Source organism: Hypomesus transpacificus, chromosome 21 (assembly GCF_021917145.1).
Source record: "Hypomesus transpacificus isolate Combined female chromosome 21, fHypTra1, whole genome shotgun sequence".
NCBI lineage: Eukaryota > Metazoa > Chordata > Actinopteri > Osmeriformes > Osmeridae > Hypomesus > Hypomesus transpacificus.
In genome coordinates, this window is record NC_061080.1 from 3,194,343 (window position 1) to 3,212,899 (window position 18,557).

Genomic DNA, 18,557 nt, shown 5'->3' on the forward strand with positions numbered 1-18,557 from the left:
AGTAATTGATACACTTGGGAAATTGCTGCCCCCCTCTTCATGCCGCACTAGTCGGCTGCCTGTAAATCTACATCACCTAATCTCAGTTAATCAAGGTTGAAGACTATTTCACCATACATGATACATCATATCTTTATGATGCATGGTAGAGCTAGTCGACACCCATGCAAGGTGCCCTGCCCTTCAAACAGCACCAGCACGACACTAGGTCTTTTAACTATATTACTAGAGCAGGAAAAACTGATATCCAAACAAATTTAAAGTAGTAGTCATTTCACGACGTCTGTTTTTATTCTGTAATAGCATAGCTTGAACGCACAAAAAAAAGAGACCAAAGATTGAAACCAGTCCACTGGATTTGGTTTTTATTTTGCACAGTTCTTTACATTTTAGAAAAAGAATCCCAGAATTTTTCCTCCTGTGTGTTTCCGTCTGGCCTCTTCATGGTCCATGATGCCAGCTGAGGTGGTCAGCACGATGTATCTGCAAAGAGAAACACAACATATCAGCAAGGACATTCTCATGAAAAGATTCACAGCATTTCCTACACTGCAAGCATGACATCTCAGAATCGAAATATCTATGCTCTTGACTGCTGCAAAATAACTGCAAACGCCAAATGCCCACCCCATGCCAAGGGCACACCCATTGACAATAATAAAAGGTGTGAAGAAAGAGCACTTTGATAGACTTGCGTGGAAGTTCCTTGAAAGCAGACCTTGGGGTGTCTTTGAATGTTAAACAACCATATAACATTTACCAGTGTTTCTAAAGAAATAAGGTATACGACACTGGTTAGGTTCACCTCACATTAAGAGTCTACTTATGGGTTAAGTCAAGGGACGGGGACATCCTTACACAATCTCAAAATACTAGTAATTGATTGGCTAAGACATTTAAGCAATGGTCAAGTGCACAAACCCCACCACCTCAACTCCATGACTTGGAAACGGCCATGTCAAAAGCAAAGTAGCACAATTCCTCTACAAAAAGTGACACGGCAGTACGCGACATTCCAGTCAGGATGAGATGTAGTCTGGTAAGGCCGGTCATTGAGTACATGCACCCCAGACACTTTGTCAAATGTGGCCAGACAGTAATTGACCATCATTGTTGAAATGACCCAAACACTCACCCAACCCTCATCCACGTGAACTACAATCACCCATTGTTTTCAGGGGGAATCTCCCGACTCCATATACAGCTTGCACAATGAAAAAGCCCACATCAGCCCATTCCCACATTCAGGGCATTGGTTGCAGTTCTCACCCAAACTGTCTTGAGGGCAGCAGGTTGTTCTGCCACTTCTCCAGATCCTTCAGCTGGAGGTCAAAGCGAGGGCTGATCACGCCGCACTAAAACACAAACGACAGAGGAGGGGGGTCATGATTAGAATGACTGCAGAAAACAGGGTAGCAGCATGACACCGCTACCAGCATCTGCAACAACTGGTGAGCTTTTCGAAGAAGCACAAGCACATAGGCACTCCCCCTCAAAATGACACGGTTAACCATTTCCTGTGGAGACTGACATGAGTTGTGATCATTGACAATTACAATATTTGTATGTTAGACAAGCACCTATACGTCACTACATTCATGAATAAAGATCACTCTTCCAACAGTGTTTAATGGCTGCAGCAAAGGCAGGTACACATGCCACAGGAGTCTGCCACACCCTCTCCCACATTTCAAAAACTGGCCTTTTGGTGCCTTAATCAGCGTTGGAAGGATAGCGTCATGTCATTTACCTTGTTTAGCCTTCCTGTGAGATTGACGACAATTTTCCCAGCCCTGTGGTCGTCGATGATCTCAAACTCACCAATGTAACCTGGGGAGAAGGCAAGGAGGAGACAAGGCATTACCACCAGACATCACAAAGATACCACTAACAGTCCATATTGTTCATTGGATTAGTATGCTTGTCAACACATTAAACCGGGATCATATTCACGCTCGAACGAACCCATGCCCCTTCAGGCCCTCATTTGGTTACCAGTACACTGCCATACATCACACAATCACGTATACCAGGACACAGCGAGAAAGGCAACTTTTGAACAACTTACCATGCTTCATCATCACGGTCAGAAAACGCACGATGACCTTAGAGCACGGCCGGATCAGAACCTGGCGTTTCCCACGCTTCTCTGCATTGTTGATGCTTTTCAGCGCGTCCGCGAGAACGTTCATGCGCACCATGATGCCTTAGAAAGAAACATTTACAAATTTAGCGTTTTACGAAACGACGGACAGTACTGACCAACCATAGCTTGCTAACTTAACTAGCATTTAACGCAGTGACGAATTGACACTGGCAGGCCATCACTTCAATAGATGACTACCAGTCGTTAAATAACTGCCATACAAGAGCCATTAAAAACCAACATCGTCTGATGTTTAACACAACAGCTTAAAGAAACCATGTCCATCCCCGCCATGCACGAAGACTCCATAACCTGGGTGAAATCAACCTACCAGCTAACTAGTCGCAGTAAGCTAGGTTTAATTGGTCCACTTTTAACAATGAAGCACATCATACTATACCTCTCTTTATACACCTACACACCGATCAAGAAAAACTGAATTCCACAGTCGAATCGTTGTAGTAATTGTAAGCTATATTATTTTCTCTGCTACTCCCGAGTTCTGTCCCTGCGGTATCCAACATGCTACATGGCCAGCTTCTATCACAAGTCCCCGAAGGACTTCAGATTTTAGATGGTGTCAACGAATCTGTATGTTTAATCGACACAATAACCACCTTATAAAATAACTACACTTTAACACAACAATACCTGTCCAAAAACTGTGTTGAAGATGCTTGGATGTACTAGATTTTCAATAGATTGAAAATAAGAATTAAGAGGGAGACCTTACCGGTTCTGCAATATGGCGGAAAGAGGAAGTAGAAAAATTCAGCAATGCAATATGGGAAAAAAATCGAAGAACTTGCAAGACAAGACAACCGACTTTGCAAATCTGAATGATTTGCCAATCTAAACACTCGTAACAGCTCGTAAAATTAAAATGATGATCGGAATCACATCAAATATTACGAATTATATCACAATAATACACATCAACAATCAAATGAAATTCCAACATATATGTCACACAAATAATGTAACAATTGGCCTACTGTAGGCCTATTGTTACATTATTTGTGTGACATATATGCTGTATTGCAAACTGTAACAGTTTGCAATGTTTTCTATATCTACACGGATAATGGCTTTTAAACAATACATTTAGTTTTGTAATGGATGTAATCTTGTATTGAAGGCTATCCAATGAAAATATGATTAATGAAATCCCTTTTCATTCAAACAACTAGGCTACACTTAATGTATAACAGCTACATTATAACATACTTGTTAAACCTGCTATCAATAACATTATTTATAACGTCTTTAGCGGCATGTTGTTGAAAAATGATTTATCGCCACCTGGTGGTTGGAGTACACATGAGGTTTTAAACAATCGTTGACCGTCAAGGGGTTTTGGAAAGAAGGGTCAACATCACACCATCTCAAAAGGGAGAGTTTACAGAGATGTATACAAATGCACAAAAATACAAAGGTAAAATTGTATTTCATTAAATAATGTATGTGTGTGTGCGTCTGTTTGTCCGTCCGTCCACCCACCCACCCACCCAACCCACCCATCCATCCCCACCCATCAGTGAGACTGAGTGGACAATCTGGAATTGTATTGTGACATACAGTAGTAGCGTGGGAATTCATCAAAGGACTGTGTTTATTGGACAATGATGCATCTGCAGGCTCTCTGTGTATAGTGTATAGTGTATACAAACAAAATGCACGGTAATAATGTGGTACAAAAATGACAGATTTTCAGGGCTAATCCAAAACTTTTATTCAGTGTGTTGAATATACAACTCAATCCAACGTCAACAATTTGGTGTGTGTGTAAAGTTACAGTTTACATGGTAAATACAGTTTCTATTATTAATACATACACGTTTTCTGTTGTTTCCGACAGCGTTAGACTGATTACGATCAGAAAGCCTCTTTAAAATATCTGAGTCAGAAGACTTGAAAACGGTAGCAAATATTAATGTGATGTCATACAATAGCTATATATATTGTGTCTTACAACCATACTATAGGGTGGATACAGTACATAGCACATACAGTATGTAGCTAAGAGGTGATTACCTCAGCGTTTGAAAAGAAAATACATCACATGTCAAATGGGCTTACACAGCCACCAATTCAGATCTCACACACTTCAAAACAATACTCAAGCAAATGCAGAAAGTTCTACGGCCTTGAGGCCATTTAAAAATATTGGCCTTCGTTTTTGAAAAATTCAAACAGCCCTGCCTCACATGCAGGCATGTTATGTTGCGGCAGTAATGGGTTGTATAGGAAATACAGGATTTAAATAATTCCATAAATTGCAGAGTAAATTGCAACGGTAGAGTCTGTGAAATGGGTGAGATTTTTTTTTACATTTCCACACTGTGTTTTATCTGTCCTTTCTTTCTTGTCTACTTCCAAAGTACAGTACTTCCTGAAAATGGATATTATACTCTCTCAATCTCTTCATATGTTTCTCCAGTCTACGTTCAATTATACAACCCCGGCCATTTCGAAGACCAATTCAGTTACAAAAGATGGAAATTCGATTGTAAAATTGATTTATATCCTCCAATCAGTAAAGGTGTTTGTAAAAAAACCTCACCACAAATCATGTGGTAAAATTATACTTTGTGTTATTCAGATGAAAGTGTGTTGCAGGTATGGTATCTGGTATCTATCAACGTTCTCAACACTCATTGTTCTCTGTGTAGAACCCGAGGCTCACATATCCCGATTTTGATATTGGAGCGACTCCTTCAACTGCCCACAAGAGAGCGCCAGGAGACAAACTGAACAGACACATTGCCCAGTGACATACCCACCAGTCAGGTCGCCAAGGTAAGAACAATGGAGCACAATGGAATGCTGAGCGGCACAAGAAGAAGTAACCAGATTCTGTACCTTGTTATGGTTACGTCACAACTCAAAAATAACAGTTTTCTCTCACTAAAAAGCCCTCAAAAACGGCTCTCGCTTTTTCCGCTCTCGTTTTTTGCTTCTCTTTTAGCCACCGTTGCTGACCATGCTAGTCAAGATGGCTCCGTCTTTCTTGGGGTCGAGGCCGAGTTTTTGGAGGTCCAGGCCCATGCCGACTAGCATCTGGAAGAGGGTGAGCTCCTGCTGGGTGGCCTGGTCCATCAGGGTGGGGCAGGTGGGGTTGCACTGGGGCCACTGGCAGGCGTCCACCAGGTGGAAGGGGCAGCCCTTCAGGGGCGTCTTGCTGTTTCGGTTGGCCTCCTGGAGACTCTTGTCCCAGCACTGTAGCGCCCGGGGGAGCGAAGTGCCTTTGACTTGGAAACTCATCCAGTTACTGTACCACGGGAGGGAGGGAGAGCAAGAGAAATGAAGAGCAAGACCGAGGGGGAGAGCGAGGGAGAGGGTAGAGGAAAGAGGGAAAGGAGGAGAGAGAAAGAGGAAGGAGGAAAAGAAAGAGGTTAGTTGGGAAAACGATACAACAAGCATAGCAGATGCGGGGGCAAGCAAGTGCATATGAGAGCCGGGGGAAAAAAAGAGCAGTGAGGAGGAGCGAGGACGAAAGACAACGCCAGTGAACCAGAGGAGAGAGAAAGATTGAGTGGCCTCACTTGTCCTGACTCCACCCCCAACGCTACACCAGCCCCTGCCCCCACCCCCCCCACAGAGCCTGGTTAGCAGTTTGCCTTGGCAGCCCGCATCTCAATCCGTTCCCCAGCTGCCACCTGTGCTGATCCCCTAACACGACCGCAACCATCGACATCGTTGGCCCGCATAAGATTACCAAACTGTGAAATTACCCACCTGCCTCACAACCCTCTACGCCCCCCCCCCCCCCACACACACACACACACACAAACAAGTACACACACACATACACACACGCTCAACCCCCAGAGAGGACCACATCCCTCTGCCCTTTAGAGCGTATCTGAGACTTCACCCCCTTGCCCTGCCATTGACCCTGACTCCCCCATGTCCAGCTGGAGAGATCCTGTGTTCTCATGCGTGGCCCTGTACGCGCGTATATTTCAGTGAAGGCGTGTGTGTGTGTATGGGGCGAGCGCGTGCTCGTGTGTGTGTGTGTGTATAAAGGGGTGCTGGGGGGGTTAGTGAAAGTGTGAAATGGCACGCAGTGACACGCAGAATGCGCCGTGATGGACGAGCGTGCAGAAAGAGCAGCATGAGCTCATGGGGTAAGGATGGGGTTAGTGTGGGGGGGGGGAGTTAAGGAGGAGGGATGGAGGATGACTGGGGGGTGAGGGCGGGGGGGGGGGGGGGGTTGAGGGGTAGAAGGGTTGGGGGGGTAGTTGATGTGCTTTTTCAGGGCAGCAGGAGTCATATGTCCTTACCTTTTAGTGATCAATGTGTGGGAGAGGCATGAGGGGGCAAAGACAGCTCTGCAAAAACAGACACACAAGATACAGTCAGTCAAACGAGAAGCCAAGAGAGGTACTATGTGACGCCCACTGTGACTTCAAGGGGATGGGGTGAAGTATCTCAGAAACGATCTATCTTTTCCTGAATGTTCATCTTCTTCGTCAATTGATACGTTTTGGAGGATCGTAATGTCACATTATTGTAGATATTCTTTATCAGAATGTCTTGCTATTTTCTAACTTCTTCCACAAAACTCCAGTACAGTAGAGACTTACGTCACATCTTTGAGGGAGCTCTTGAGCTCCTTGCCCAGGTTCTGCATGTAAGTCCACTGCTGTCCTGACAGAGTCTGGCCTCCCAGGTAGATATTCTCAACCCTCAGCTGCTCCTCATCAAACAACCACTGCACCACGAACAGAGGAGCTTTAGCAGAAACACACACAGACACACACGGACCATTTAGCGACACAACTGCCTAGTGATGCAGTGCCATTAGCAGGTTCAGCCAGATAGCTAGCTCACTTGGAGAGCACTGGAAGCTAACATAGTGTCGAGAATAGTGTCGAGGATTAGCGCCTTTTCTCCACACTGTGTTAGCTTAAAGAACTATGAGACAGACAATCAGACAACTGTGGATTATTGCTTTGGTTGGAATTTCTGAAATTCCATGAAAAGCATTCGTTACAGCCAATTTTCAAATCACTTAATCACCAATCGTGGCCGGGATAGGGAAGTGTCATTATTTGGATTTAGCATTTACATACTATTATAAGAAACGAAACAGAGGTGGACCCACACTGGTCCTTGAAGGGGCAGTCTGTTCACACAACTGAGATAAGGATTGGGCCGATCACTCACAGGTCAAAGTGGAGTAGAGCTTGTGGCCGAAGAAACACTGCCACTCCTCCCCTTTCTTGTACTGCTGCCGACACGCCTCAGGCACAACGCCATTCCACAGCCTAAGACAAACGGTAAACCACGCGCCACAGTCGAGACGTTAACAAGGTCAGGAATGTAAACCGGCTGCAGAACCGAACTGGATTCTTGTCTACTTAAGACAAACAACGTTTGGAACTACGATTCAAACTGGGACATTTGACTTTGTTGTCTCACCGCAGGCCTTTTTTGATAGCGTCTACAGGGGAGCAGGAGACACTGTCAGGGCAGTCGGGTGCCCTTTGTTGCTTACTCTCCAGGAACCAGCCAGAGTCCACCAATCCTCGAACTTGAGCCTCTGCACCCAACTGTGCCAGCTGGCTGGACACCCTCTCAATGTTCAGCAGGACTCCTGTTCCTCCGGCACTGCAAGGGAGGAAGGAAACAGGCATTTTTTACTTGAGCCCAAATATCTGCCATATCCACAACAGAACAAGCTCACTGTACTCGTGACTGATATTCCTTGGCACTCCTGTACCTTCAATACAGCTTCTGCTAACCTAAGCCCAAATGGCTGCCACAAAATGGCTGCCAAATTACAGTGTATAGTCAGATAGTGGCTGGACATCCATTCAACATTCAGTGACAGTCCTCTGGAGGAGGAAAACAACTGAGGCAACATTGCGGCTCAGAGACCATTTGGATCCATGTCCTAATTAAGCCAAAATGGCCACGTCTGACTAGCACTTTAGATGATAAGCAGCTAGGCTGTCAGGACTCGCTGTTTTTTTTGCGTCCCACAAAGCATACTGCTGGCTGCTTGTGCTAACCCTGGGAGAATGTTGGCCGTCACCAACAAGGTTCTTTAATAGACATGATGTCATTGTCCATGAGGCCCAACCAGTAAACATCTTTATGACAGTCTACAGACTACAACTTAGAGTTTCTGCAGCACCTTTGTGTGTTATTGAATGTGGTGTGGTGGTGGACAGTGTGGGTGAGGAGGCGGGGGGGGCAAGGTAAGGGTGGCGGGGGGTGTGGTTGGGATGATGGAGTCAAGGGCCAAACTGGGATGGGGTCCAAAAGCAGGAGTTGGAGCGGTGAGTGAGGAGGAGAGGCTTGAGAGACAGAAGGGGGATGGAGGGTGGAGGGGTGGGGGGGGGGGGGGGGGGGGGTTGGGGGAGTGGAAATAGAAGGGAGGGCTCACCTCGTCCCTGCCAGCATGACAACCTTTGCCTGCTTTATCCCTTTAGGGACGAGGTCTTTGATGACTTCACGAATGATATGGGAACCCATGAAGGTGTACTCGGCTATGAGAAACACAAAAGAGAATGTAGAACACGATATGGTGCTGAAAACCAAATCAGTTTTCCTCGACAAATTGGAATGTGAACTTCGACTCGAAAAAGGTCTTACTTGCATCTGTGTCTTTCTCCTTTTCCTTCTCTTTCTCTTTTCCCTTTCCTGCCTTGACAGGCGTTGGCCCCGTACCACTCCATACATCACTGGAGCAGTAGGGAATCAATCTGTACACACACACACACACAACACACATGGACAAGGACATCTCAGCTTGCAGTTGGCTTCCTCGATCACATATGTTTGCAGATCGGGTCCCCGTGGCCATATTTGACCCGATGTTAGGATCTTCTAACCGCTGATGGCATATCTATGTAGCTGGCATGCTAGGCCAGAGAAAATGGAGATAAACTGAATGTTTTCCTGACGTGTTTGTCAGGAAATGACAGACTCATTGCTTTTGTAGCTTGTCAAGCCTCGTTGGTAATGAAATGCAATCAATTGAATACCCCCCAAGAAAGAGAAATGAGGACAAGACACACTTACACAATGTTAGTGTTATACCAGTGAGGGTTTTCCTCTGCCTGGGTGGACAATATCCCAGTTCCTGTAAACGAGAAAATCAGAGGGACAAATTGTGACAGGGGCGTCTTCAAACCAAACAGCTGCATCTCACCCGACGGTGCAGACCCCAAAACACCTGATAGACACGTTGAATCACAAATGGCGGTGAGTTCTAAAACAAGGAAGCCAGGCAGCACCCTACCTTTGCGTGTCAGGGACCAGTCGGATGAGCTCATGAGCCGGGGGATATTTATGTACCTGGTCTCACAGGTCTCTTTGTTGTAGCAGCACCAACCCCCTAAAAATAAGACACTAATATTAGCTCCCCTCACCTACTCACATCCGGTGCAGAGTGGGAAGACCCACACCTGTTAATCTATAGTGGAGTCCTAAGTAGCATTGGGGAGGGAAAGGAGAGGGAGGGAGGGAGGGGGGGTCAGTTGAGGCATGCACTGCCCAGTCAGGTGAAACGTGTTTTTGGAGATGATGCAATGCATCCGGTGGCCTCTACACGCCCCATCCCCAGAATACACATGCTCGCAATTCACATAAATATCCTAAAGTGATGGAGAGGGGGCTGGGTGGGGGTTGGGAGAGGGTTGGGAGAGGGTTGGTAGAGGGTTGGGAGAGGGTTGAGAGAGGGTTGGGTGGGGGTTGGGATAGGTTTGGGTGAGGGTTGAGAGAGGGTTGGGTGGGGGTTTGGAGAGTGTTGAGAGAGGGTTGGGTGGAGGTTGGGAGAGGTTTGACGGGTGGCCTGGGCAGTTGCTCACAGAGTGACAGCCGCCGAAAAAGGGGAAAAAGGGAAACAAGATGACCAACGGTTAAAATGCCAGCGGGGACGTCGCACCAAGACAGGCTGACCTTTCGAGATAAAATTAACCAGTTGGGAGGGAGGGTTTAAATACACACCTTCCAGAAATATCAGCCATCGCTTGCTGCCTTTGAACTCCTTTAGGTAAAACCTGTGAACCACAAATAAACAGGAGATGAGGGGCAGGGAATGACTGGACCAATCGAACACACAACCATGTATGGACACGTGCTGAGCTTACATCTACCTATACGAGGCCTCTTTCTCAAAAAACACAACATATAAAGAGGGTGACATAAGTATTAACACATTTTCTTAGCGGCATTGTTGGCGGTCGATGCTGGCTACGCTGAAGTCGATAGCCTCAAACAAAATACATTTGTAAAACATTCTTGGTCCATGTTCAATGAAACGGTTGTTTTCTGTTTTAGCATCTTTTCTTTTTTTCAAAGTATCATATCAACAATATGAGAAACACCACTTCTCCAAACAGAAACACAAGAGCATCTTACCCGGCAGCGGAGCCGTCGTTGCAAGTCACCTGGGAATTCTTGAGGAAGTGCAGCTTCATATCATCCGTGGCCTTGTTCCCAGAACCTGACTGCTGATTGGCCGTCCGAGCCGCAGAGCTCCCCTCCTTGCCTGACTCTGTTGACCCTCCAGGCCCAGAATGAGACTCATCTTCTGGGGCATGATGAACGCTCTCACTCCCCTGGTTTCCAGACTTCTTGGATGATTTGCCACTGGGTTTGGCATTGCGGTTATTCTGGCAACAGATTCCTCCTAGCAGAAGCATCAGAGTCAGATGGCCCAGTAACTTCATAGCCAAGCCAGCCTGGAAAAATAGAAGAGTATATCATCATTAGAGAACCATTAGCATGAAACACAACTGAGCACTTTATATCCATCTAAGTTCTTTCTACCTAAAGCCAAGGTTTGGAGACGTTAAAGCGACGATTATTATTTGATTTGGTGGTTCCAATCCTCAAATATAAAATGTCAAAATTCGAAATGTCAAATTTCTAGTCAGGGTTATCGGAATCCTTCCATTCCAAACCCAACGTACCACTTTCCGATATCCGCCTGGAAGAGGGTTGCAGTCGAGGAAGGATGCCGAGGTCGAGAGGAGGAATGGCACTGCTGAGGACAAAGGAGACAATTGTAGGTGATGGTGGCGTTGATGACCAGGTCTTCAGTGAAGGCTTGAGGTTGGTGGTAGCCTTTATAGTACCATCATATGGATCATATTTCCTCGTATTCTCTTTGAGCTGCTGCCAGTTTGCCGGTGCCGCTGACAAGGCGCACACACCAGGGGTGTTGAAGTGAGTCAGTGTGCGAGGAGAAAAGATAACACGCGGTTTCTCTTGAACATATTTCAAGCCTTCGCTCCCCGGAACACACACGCGCATGGACGCACAAACTGACACGCACGCCCAACCTCCCACCTGACCAAGGCCCACAACAAGCACCATCCCCCCCGACACCCGCCCATCTCGACCCCCCTCCTCCCCTCCTCCAGCTTTTCTCTCTCTCCCTTCACCCCCGCCACCCACCTCTGTTGGCCTATGCTTTGATTTAAGCACGTACATTGTTGGCATACCTGCATAGTGCTTTTGTGTGGTATGTGACCTTTAGGGTCACTGGAGCGCACACCTCAAACACACTCTGACCAGAGAACTCATGGTCCCCGTAAAGTTAACGCACGGTTCAAAATCCAATGGACGCGGACACTCCCGAGGTGTACAGAGTGGCTGACACTGAAGGTCGAGGAGGGACTCGCTGTTTTTTACCCGATTGAATGCCCTATGGTCATTCACTATCAAAACCAATAAGTAGTATGTTTAATTAAGGTCCAGGTCTAGTATGCAATGCCGACATACACAATGAATTGATGAATGATTAGGTCTACACTTAATGTGCAAAAGAAGATTCATCGTCAAATCATTTTTTACACAATAATGATTACAAAGTTGATCTTTACCCATTTGCATTCAGGAAAATTCTGAGAAAAACAAGCAATCCTCAGACTATTCTGAATTTGTCAACAACACTGTAACTAAGAATTACAGTCCGGTAAGTCAATCAACTTTAATCTATTACCTGCACCTGTTAGTGTACACAACATTGTGTGTGACGTGTGTAGGACAAGTCTCACTCATACAAATCTAATTATGGCTTGAACTATAATCACACCATTACACGTTTTGTCACTCCATTTTGTCAAAACTTTGTTATCACATTTCTATGCAATAATGCATTACATTACAGCCCAATCCTTTTTTCACAGACAGTACCGGTTCAATAGAGTGCACAGCTATTGCTAGAAATTGATTTATTCAAGGAACACTACAATGCACCCGTATACTTGCAAAAAGCAAGAAATATTTTTTATAATATCAACATTTCTATAAAAAATTAATTTGATACAAAATGATATATATATATATAATATATATATATATAATATATATATATATGTATTAATATTACCATGACTTCTCCTCACAACTTACTCATTACTTTATGGGCACCTAAGGATTTTAAGAACAGAGGTTGAGTCCATCTTCCACACAAAGCCTCATTTGGCCTCTTTACCTTTTTCCGCGGAGCTCTGGCAGGGGCCAAGGATGGTCTCACAGGGGCTCCTGGACAGAAGCTTTGCCTCTGGGGGAGGCAGAGGCAGGGGCATTTGAAACAGATCTCTCGTCCCCCTCCCGTTGGGATAGCTGGAGGGTGACGCACCAGGCCCAGCCGATCGCAGAGGGAGATCACGAGCCCCACAGGGCCTCTAAGATTCTCATCAATGAAATGCACACCATCCTGACGTGTCAATCAAGCTCTTAATGAGCCTCAGGGAGGCTCCTGGGCGTGCTGGGAATCTGGGACTGGGACAGAGGCAGTGTGGGGCAGACAGGCACTCGTAATGGCAGTTGACTTTGGAAGGGCAGGAGAATCTGCTGGGAAGATGAGGGACCGGGTGGAAGGGGGGTGATTACAATCGACAGATAAAGCATCCACTACTTCATTGACATGCACAGGCAGAGGGTTACGGTGGGTTCATGGTTTAGTGGACGGTTCCAGGACAGGATTCAATGTAATGATTGAAATCGGAAATGATCACAATCGTCTCATATTTAGACATTAAAAACGAAAACGTCTTTTAAAACAGGCGTTTTATGAGTTTCTCTTCTTGCTTTGGCTAGAAAGGGCATTTTAGCCTCATTCTCACATGTTTTGGGCTGCTTTCATTACTTTCAAGTGAGGCCAAAAAAAAATATGTCTGAGAGAATGTGTATGCCTACGCAAAATAAAAAGAACCCCAATGACACTGCTATACTGATTTTGATCTACCGAGCTGAACAATTTCTTCATTCCTTCATTCTCCTTGAAGTATGTAAATCCATCTTTCTTCCCAGAAATCAATGCAACAATCTGTTTAACAGATACCTCAAATAGCTGAGATACAAAAAAAAGTCGCTGTAAATCTATCACCTTTTTGCCAGACTGTCTCGAACTGAGCTCTCGAAATGGCATTGCTGCTATTTTGTTTTTCTTTGATATGGGATACAAGATTTTGCGGATAGGCCTCAGATCAATAGCAGGAGCCCCCAATGTTTAACGCCCACGCTTGTCTCAACTCTGTGAACCTGTCCAAGGCCAGTCACCCTGTTTTGCACCTCTCCAACACCACCGTGCCAAAAGCGACACTCTCATCTAGGAGTCTATTACCCAAAGCCCCTTTGAACGAGAAGAAAAACATTTAGCGTAACCTGCCGCAGAATGTGAAGAGGCCGCAAAGAGCCACTGACCTTTGGCCCTGACAAGGGGCAGCGGTTTGACCCCCCCGGGCCACATAAGATGCATACTTTCTGCCTAGTGTTATTTTTTTTCACAGGCAGCTCCAAGGTCAGGCCACTGACACCTAGATCCAGGGTGGTCCAGGCATTTGTCTACAAAGCAAGTGTCAACACGAGCAAACAGGAGCAACCAGGAGCCGAGGGCCACAAGCCTCGAGCGAGAACATTTGTCGGCTGAGCGCATCAAAGCACGGCGCGCCACAGACAATTGACATTCGCTGGATATCTCTTGAACACCACCACAACACTGAAAGGTCATGACCTCCCCCTTGTAACGACTTCAACATCGAGCACGGGAGCCGTTAACTTTCAGCATGCGTCGTCAATGTGGGTGCTGGTGAGAGTTTGGAGCAACAAGAAGCGCATGGAACCATCGCTCGGTCCGCCCGATACGGCGCAGCGCTACCCAGCCCGGGGGGCCACGCGCTGGTGGCTACGGTGCGTGTAATCTGACAATCTGCAACCGCATCACCCCAAATCTCAGTTGTCACCAGCGTTGCAGGGCTAAGACCGGCAGAGCGAGCCCACGCCATGACAGATGGGGAGGGAGAGTGGCATGTTTACGAGCTGTGTGAAAGCCGGGCTCAGGAGGAGAGCGATGGGGCCCAGACCACGCCGCATTGCCAGGGCTCACCCTTCAATCAGCCCAGTCGACAGAGGGGGGCTCACTAGGATCGGTGCAAAGTGCGCGACGGACGCTAAAGGGCCACTAGCAGGTGGAGCGGGTAAAGACAGCCCTCAAGACCAGGTGTTAGGAGGCCTCGCATGTTAACCTTCTGCAGACTGCCAAAGCGTCAGGGTGATAGATGGGGGGGTGGGGGTTTGGGGTGGGGGGGTGGGTGGGTGGATGGGTGGGTGGGGGAGGGGGTGGCAGTGAAACAAGGAGTTGAACTTCTGGTTTTTGGAGGAGGGGAGGGGAAAGGGGGGTTGATGTAACAACAGAGGAATAGGGTGGCATGACCTAGACGTGTAGGTATGGTGCGCCGGCCCACAAGAGGTGGCATCAGATGGGGCGCATCTGCTCCCTCCCCTCCGCCCTCTCCCCCCCTCCCCCACACCCCGTTATTCCAGTTGGGCATGCCTGGCGCACCTTTGCCTGAGCAGATCCCACTAGCATGAGCTACACACTCACCAATCCAAACTATGCAGCCGGCTACTGCTAGTGGGAAGAATGAAAAACGAGTCCAGGCATCAAAGGGTTAAAATACCATGTGGGAAAAGCAGGCCCCTGGCTTTAACGGTGGTGTAAAACACGAGCTGAGGCTCAGATTCATTCAAATCAAACAACCAAAATTGTCCAGTTCAGGGGGCAAGGATTTCTTTTTTTTTACGGACAAATTGGCATTCTTGCCCACATACACAATGCCAAAATAACGCACAATCCTTCAAACAGTGCGGTGAACAGCTTTCCTCGCATCACCTTTGTCTCTGTCCTCTTGCCTAACTCGGCCAAGGGTTTTAGAGTCGGGTGGGAGAGTGTGTGTGTGTGTGTGTGGTGGGGGGGGCGTGCTTTGGCAAATAGCTTGAAGAGTCTTTGAGGCCCATGACACAGTAGAGTAGTAACGTGGCCTTGGAGTCAGGCTGGAGCGTCCGTTGCGACCGCCTGTCACCACGGTGAAGAATATCTCCGCAGGGGTCACGCCGTGCTGGGGGTCAGAGTCCGTGTTCAGAGGCAGCGTCTGTGCTCCCCTTCCAGCTGATCCAAATCACGGCAATGCCATAGTCCGAACACGCCTGACAAACCCTGTCTGATAAGAACACGCACACACAATTACCCATGCTGATGATGCCGCATATCTAAAGAAGATTATGTGCAAAATACATCTTATTACGCTTACGAAAGGCTTTGTAGAGCGCTTATATGGCCTCCATACATGTAACACATCTTCTTAATATAAGCCTACCATGTATGAAACTTTATACATGGGTTAAAACACCATGTCCTAAAGCAATTTACCGTATCACACAAATCGTAGAATGCGCTACAAAGAATTCCTTTCGAATGTTTAGATCTTCCACTTGTCGCCACAAGCCAGAGCGAAGAACTAGGACACAAACACCATGGCATGATACGTTTACGTCTACCTTCCACCACCCAAGCCGACCTTGGCCCGCCCTCTCAGGGTCCTGTAGGAGCCCGTCTTGCCCATGTTGGGAAGGCCGTAAATCAAGGATTCCTCTTGAGGTGATGTCAGTCCTTTGCATCATGTGTTGTGGCTTCACACTGTGAGGACACGTGGTCACAGCTTTCACAGGGCACCCTCAAGCCTGGAGATTTACAGGGTAGTCTGGTGAAGTTTGAAGTAGGATTTGATCAGTTGCAGTTGAAAGGAAATGCAGCCCTATTGACAATATCACACTCTGAAAGTGTGCGACACCATTTCAGTTTAATAAGTGAAACAGTGAGAAAATTAGAAAACTATTAATGCATATACCAGCAACACAGAGCGCATTAAACCCAATCACAATTTTAAACCATGACATCATGTACAGTACACAAAAATATAAATAACACATTACAGTTAAATGAACAGCAAACAAACCTATTTTGGGCAGTGAATAAGGTGAGTTGTTAAACCAAGTGTGATTTCTGCCCCTGCTGCGATATGTTGACCTGGATAAGTCGAGGTATAAGGGGAGCAGTCTGGGTCAGGGCCACTTCGAGTTAATGGCCTCTCACTTCTGAGAACCTCTCATAAAGGGGTGACAGGTGTCAAAAAGTGACTTTCTGCTATATAGTGATTCCTGTCCGCGGTAAAAATGACTGGATTTTGTATTAGGCTATCTATAGGGCATGAGGAAGAAAAAGTTAATAAGGATAATTACAAGAGCTCATGTTATATTTATATATATAACCCATCCATAAATTATGTTAATTTCCGTCTAGTATCTAAGTAGGCTTAGTCCTAAACAAGGATATTATGCTACACATAGCCTACTCTACCAAACACAAGGGCTACTGTAGGTTATAAACATCGGAAACAATACAATCGTTTTGCCTAAAAATGTCATGCCGAAACTTCACACTTCAAACACTTTTTGCCTCTTTTTTTGTTGGTTACAAGTAACGGTAGTTTCACAAAGACATACCTTTGCTTTTACCACAGACAGAAAGTTACGTGTATTTGCATGTGATGACTGTATGATCCAGGTAAAAGCAGCTGTTATAGACCACATAAAATGGGCGGTAGTGTGAAGGAAAAGTCTACAACTTCCGTGGATGGGAATCAGTTTTGGGCAGAAAGACACTTTTTGGCACGACACCGGCACTGACTGTTGCTATGCTGTGACAAACTGGCACAACAGTTCTGACATACAAACACAGCAGAGGTATCCCGCTCAAATTTATGATAACATGACATAAGCATCAGTGTCAGCTTGATAACATGACATAAGCATCAGTGTCAGCTTGTCGTCTAATAATTGAGTGCCTCAGGGGATGGCTGTCGTGACGTATACCAACATTTCTTATGGGATTATACACTTGAATAAAACTAAAATATGATGGCAACATTATTAGGGGATTATACACTCGAATTAATGTGTACAGGCCCAACTACAATTCTTTCGACTAAACAGGCTGCTAAAATTATTAGTAATCGTAGGTTTCTTCATCAAGACCTTTGGTGACCCAACAGATGAAAGAGCACTGTTTGCTCTTTGTCAATTGTAGACCGAAAACCTGAAGCCTGGTGATTGATAATCCTTTGGAGACAGAGTCCAAGAAACATGAAGATCTGCATCCGAAAGGTTTCATGACTTATGTGGATTTATATTGTCGGTGCCCCTCGAAATTTACTGCCACGATTATTCTCAGTGAGCGAGACGGTCCTGTTTTGGGTTTTATAGCACTTTTCAAATTCTTATTGCCCATTTCCCGGTCGATTTATCAACAGATTCCAGAGGTGAATCTAGGCAAAGGACTTGAACAATTCATCCAAACTCTTGATTACCACAGAGTCTAAAGATAGCTCTAACAGGGTGTAAATGTCAGAGTCACACGTTACTCAGCACTGAAGGTTTGAATTGCTCCTCCGTCCTTAGCCGAATCCCAATTGCTTATCAAGCAGAGAGGATTGAATTACAGGGGTGGTTAAAAACGGGTGCTAATTTAGACGTTTGTTTTATGGTTTAGGCTGCTGTTATTAACACCTGTATCATGAGTCATCACTCATGTTTTTATTTAACGGCAATTTTGTCACCCAACACAGTGCCAAAAATGCATTTGTGCACTTGTTGCTTTTTTTAAGACTTGCATCTTGCTATAAAGCTGTCAACACTATTAATCTGCAACAGAAATAATCTGTGACAGTCATCTTTTAGATGCAAAGCCTCTCGGCCTCAACTGTCATTTATGTATAGGCCGTTGCTTCCTGTGACAGATTAAAGTATGCCCATGCATCTTCTTGCCCATTGTAACAAAGTGGTGAAAGTGTCATGTCTGTAATAACAAAAATATCTTCTTTAATTTTGCACCGGTAAGCCTGGCAAGAATGCATTTAGACATTAGAACAGTGGACTATAGCCTATAGCTGGCAACACATTCTCATGTTGACTCATGACTCATGGTTCACACAATAGGAACACATTGCTGGTAAAACTTCAGGATAAAAGGGTTCTGCTGCATTGATACTGCAAATGTATTCAATTACATAATTTCTGTTTCGATTAAAGGTTTTGGGTGGATTCT

The 18,557-nt window shown here is 45.8% G+C and overlaps 3 protein-coding genes across 3 annotated transcripts in view; all 3 read right to left on the reverse strand.

Moving 5' to 3' along the window:
* LOC124483458 (lectin L6-like) overlaps positions 1-18,557 on the reverse strand; it is a 504,761-nt gene that overhangs the window by 353,875 nt on the left and 132,329 nt on the right. The gene's annotated exons all lie outside the window — the stretch shown is intronic.
* On the reverse strand, positions 257-2,923 carry rps15a (ribosomal protein S15a). The gene is made up of 5 exons (XM_047043951.1): positions 2,880-2,923; positions 2,069-2,206; positions 1,751-1,830; positions 1,270-1,355; positions 257-483 (listed from the first exon to the last, which is right to left on the reverse strand). Exons 2-5 carry the CDS (start codon positions 2,199-2,201, stop codon positions 390-392), a joined length of 393 nt encoding a protein of 130 aa, XP_046899907.1. The 5' UTR covers positions 2,202-2,206; positions 2,880-2,923; the 3' UTR covers positions 257-389.
* notum2 (notum pectinacetylesterase 2) lies at positions 3,864-11,295 on the reverse strand. The gene is made up of 12 exons (XM_047043953.1): positions 11,077-11,295; positions 10,523-10,845; positions 10,109-10,161; positions 9,402-9,497; positions 9,182-9,242; positions 8,753-8,862; positions 8,544-8,646; positions 7,574-7,762; positions 7,319-7,419; positions 6,736-6,883; positions 6,433-6,480; positions 3,864-5,417 (listed from the first exon to the last, which is right to left on the reverse strand). Exons 2-12 carry the CDS (start codon positions 10,831-10,833, stop codon positions 5,111-5,113), a joined length of 1,527 nt encoding a protein of 508 aa, XP_046899909.1. The 5' UTR covers positions 10,834-10,845; positions 11,077-11,295; the 3' UTR covers positions 3,864-5,110.

Bases quoted from the DNA above. Each gene is read 5' to 3' on its own strand.
- notum2 (XM_047043953.1), bottom strand. From the start codon at position 10,833: ATGAAGTTACTGGGCCATCTGACTCTGATGCTTCTGCTAGGAGGAATC. The intron at 8,863-9,181 runs GTAAGTGTGTCT...GTGTGTGTACAG, and splicing joins TGGTATAACACTAACATTGT to ATTGATTCCCTACTGCTCCA. The intron at 5,418-6,432 runs GTAAGGACATAT...CCCGTGGTACAG, and splicing joins CACACATTGATCACTAAAAG to TAACTGGATGAGTTTCCAAG.
- rps15a (XM_047043951.1), bottom strand. From the start codon at position 2,201: ATGGTGCGCATGAACGTTCTCGCGGACGCGCTGAAAAGCATCAACAAT. The intron at 1,831-2,068 runs GTAAGTTGTTCA...CCTTCTCCCCAG, and splicing joins GACCGTGATGATGAAGCATG to GTTACATTGGTGAGTTTGAG. The intron at 484-1,269 runs GTGAGAACTGCA...TTCTCTTTGCAG, and splicing joins CTGCCCTCAAGACAGTTTGG to ATACATCGTGCTGACCACCT.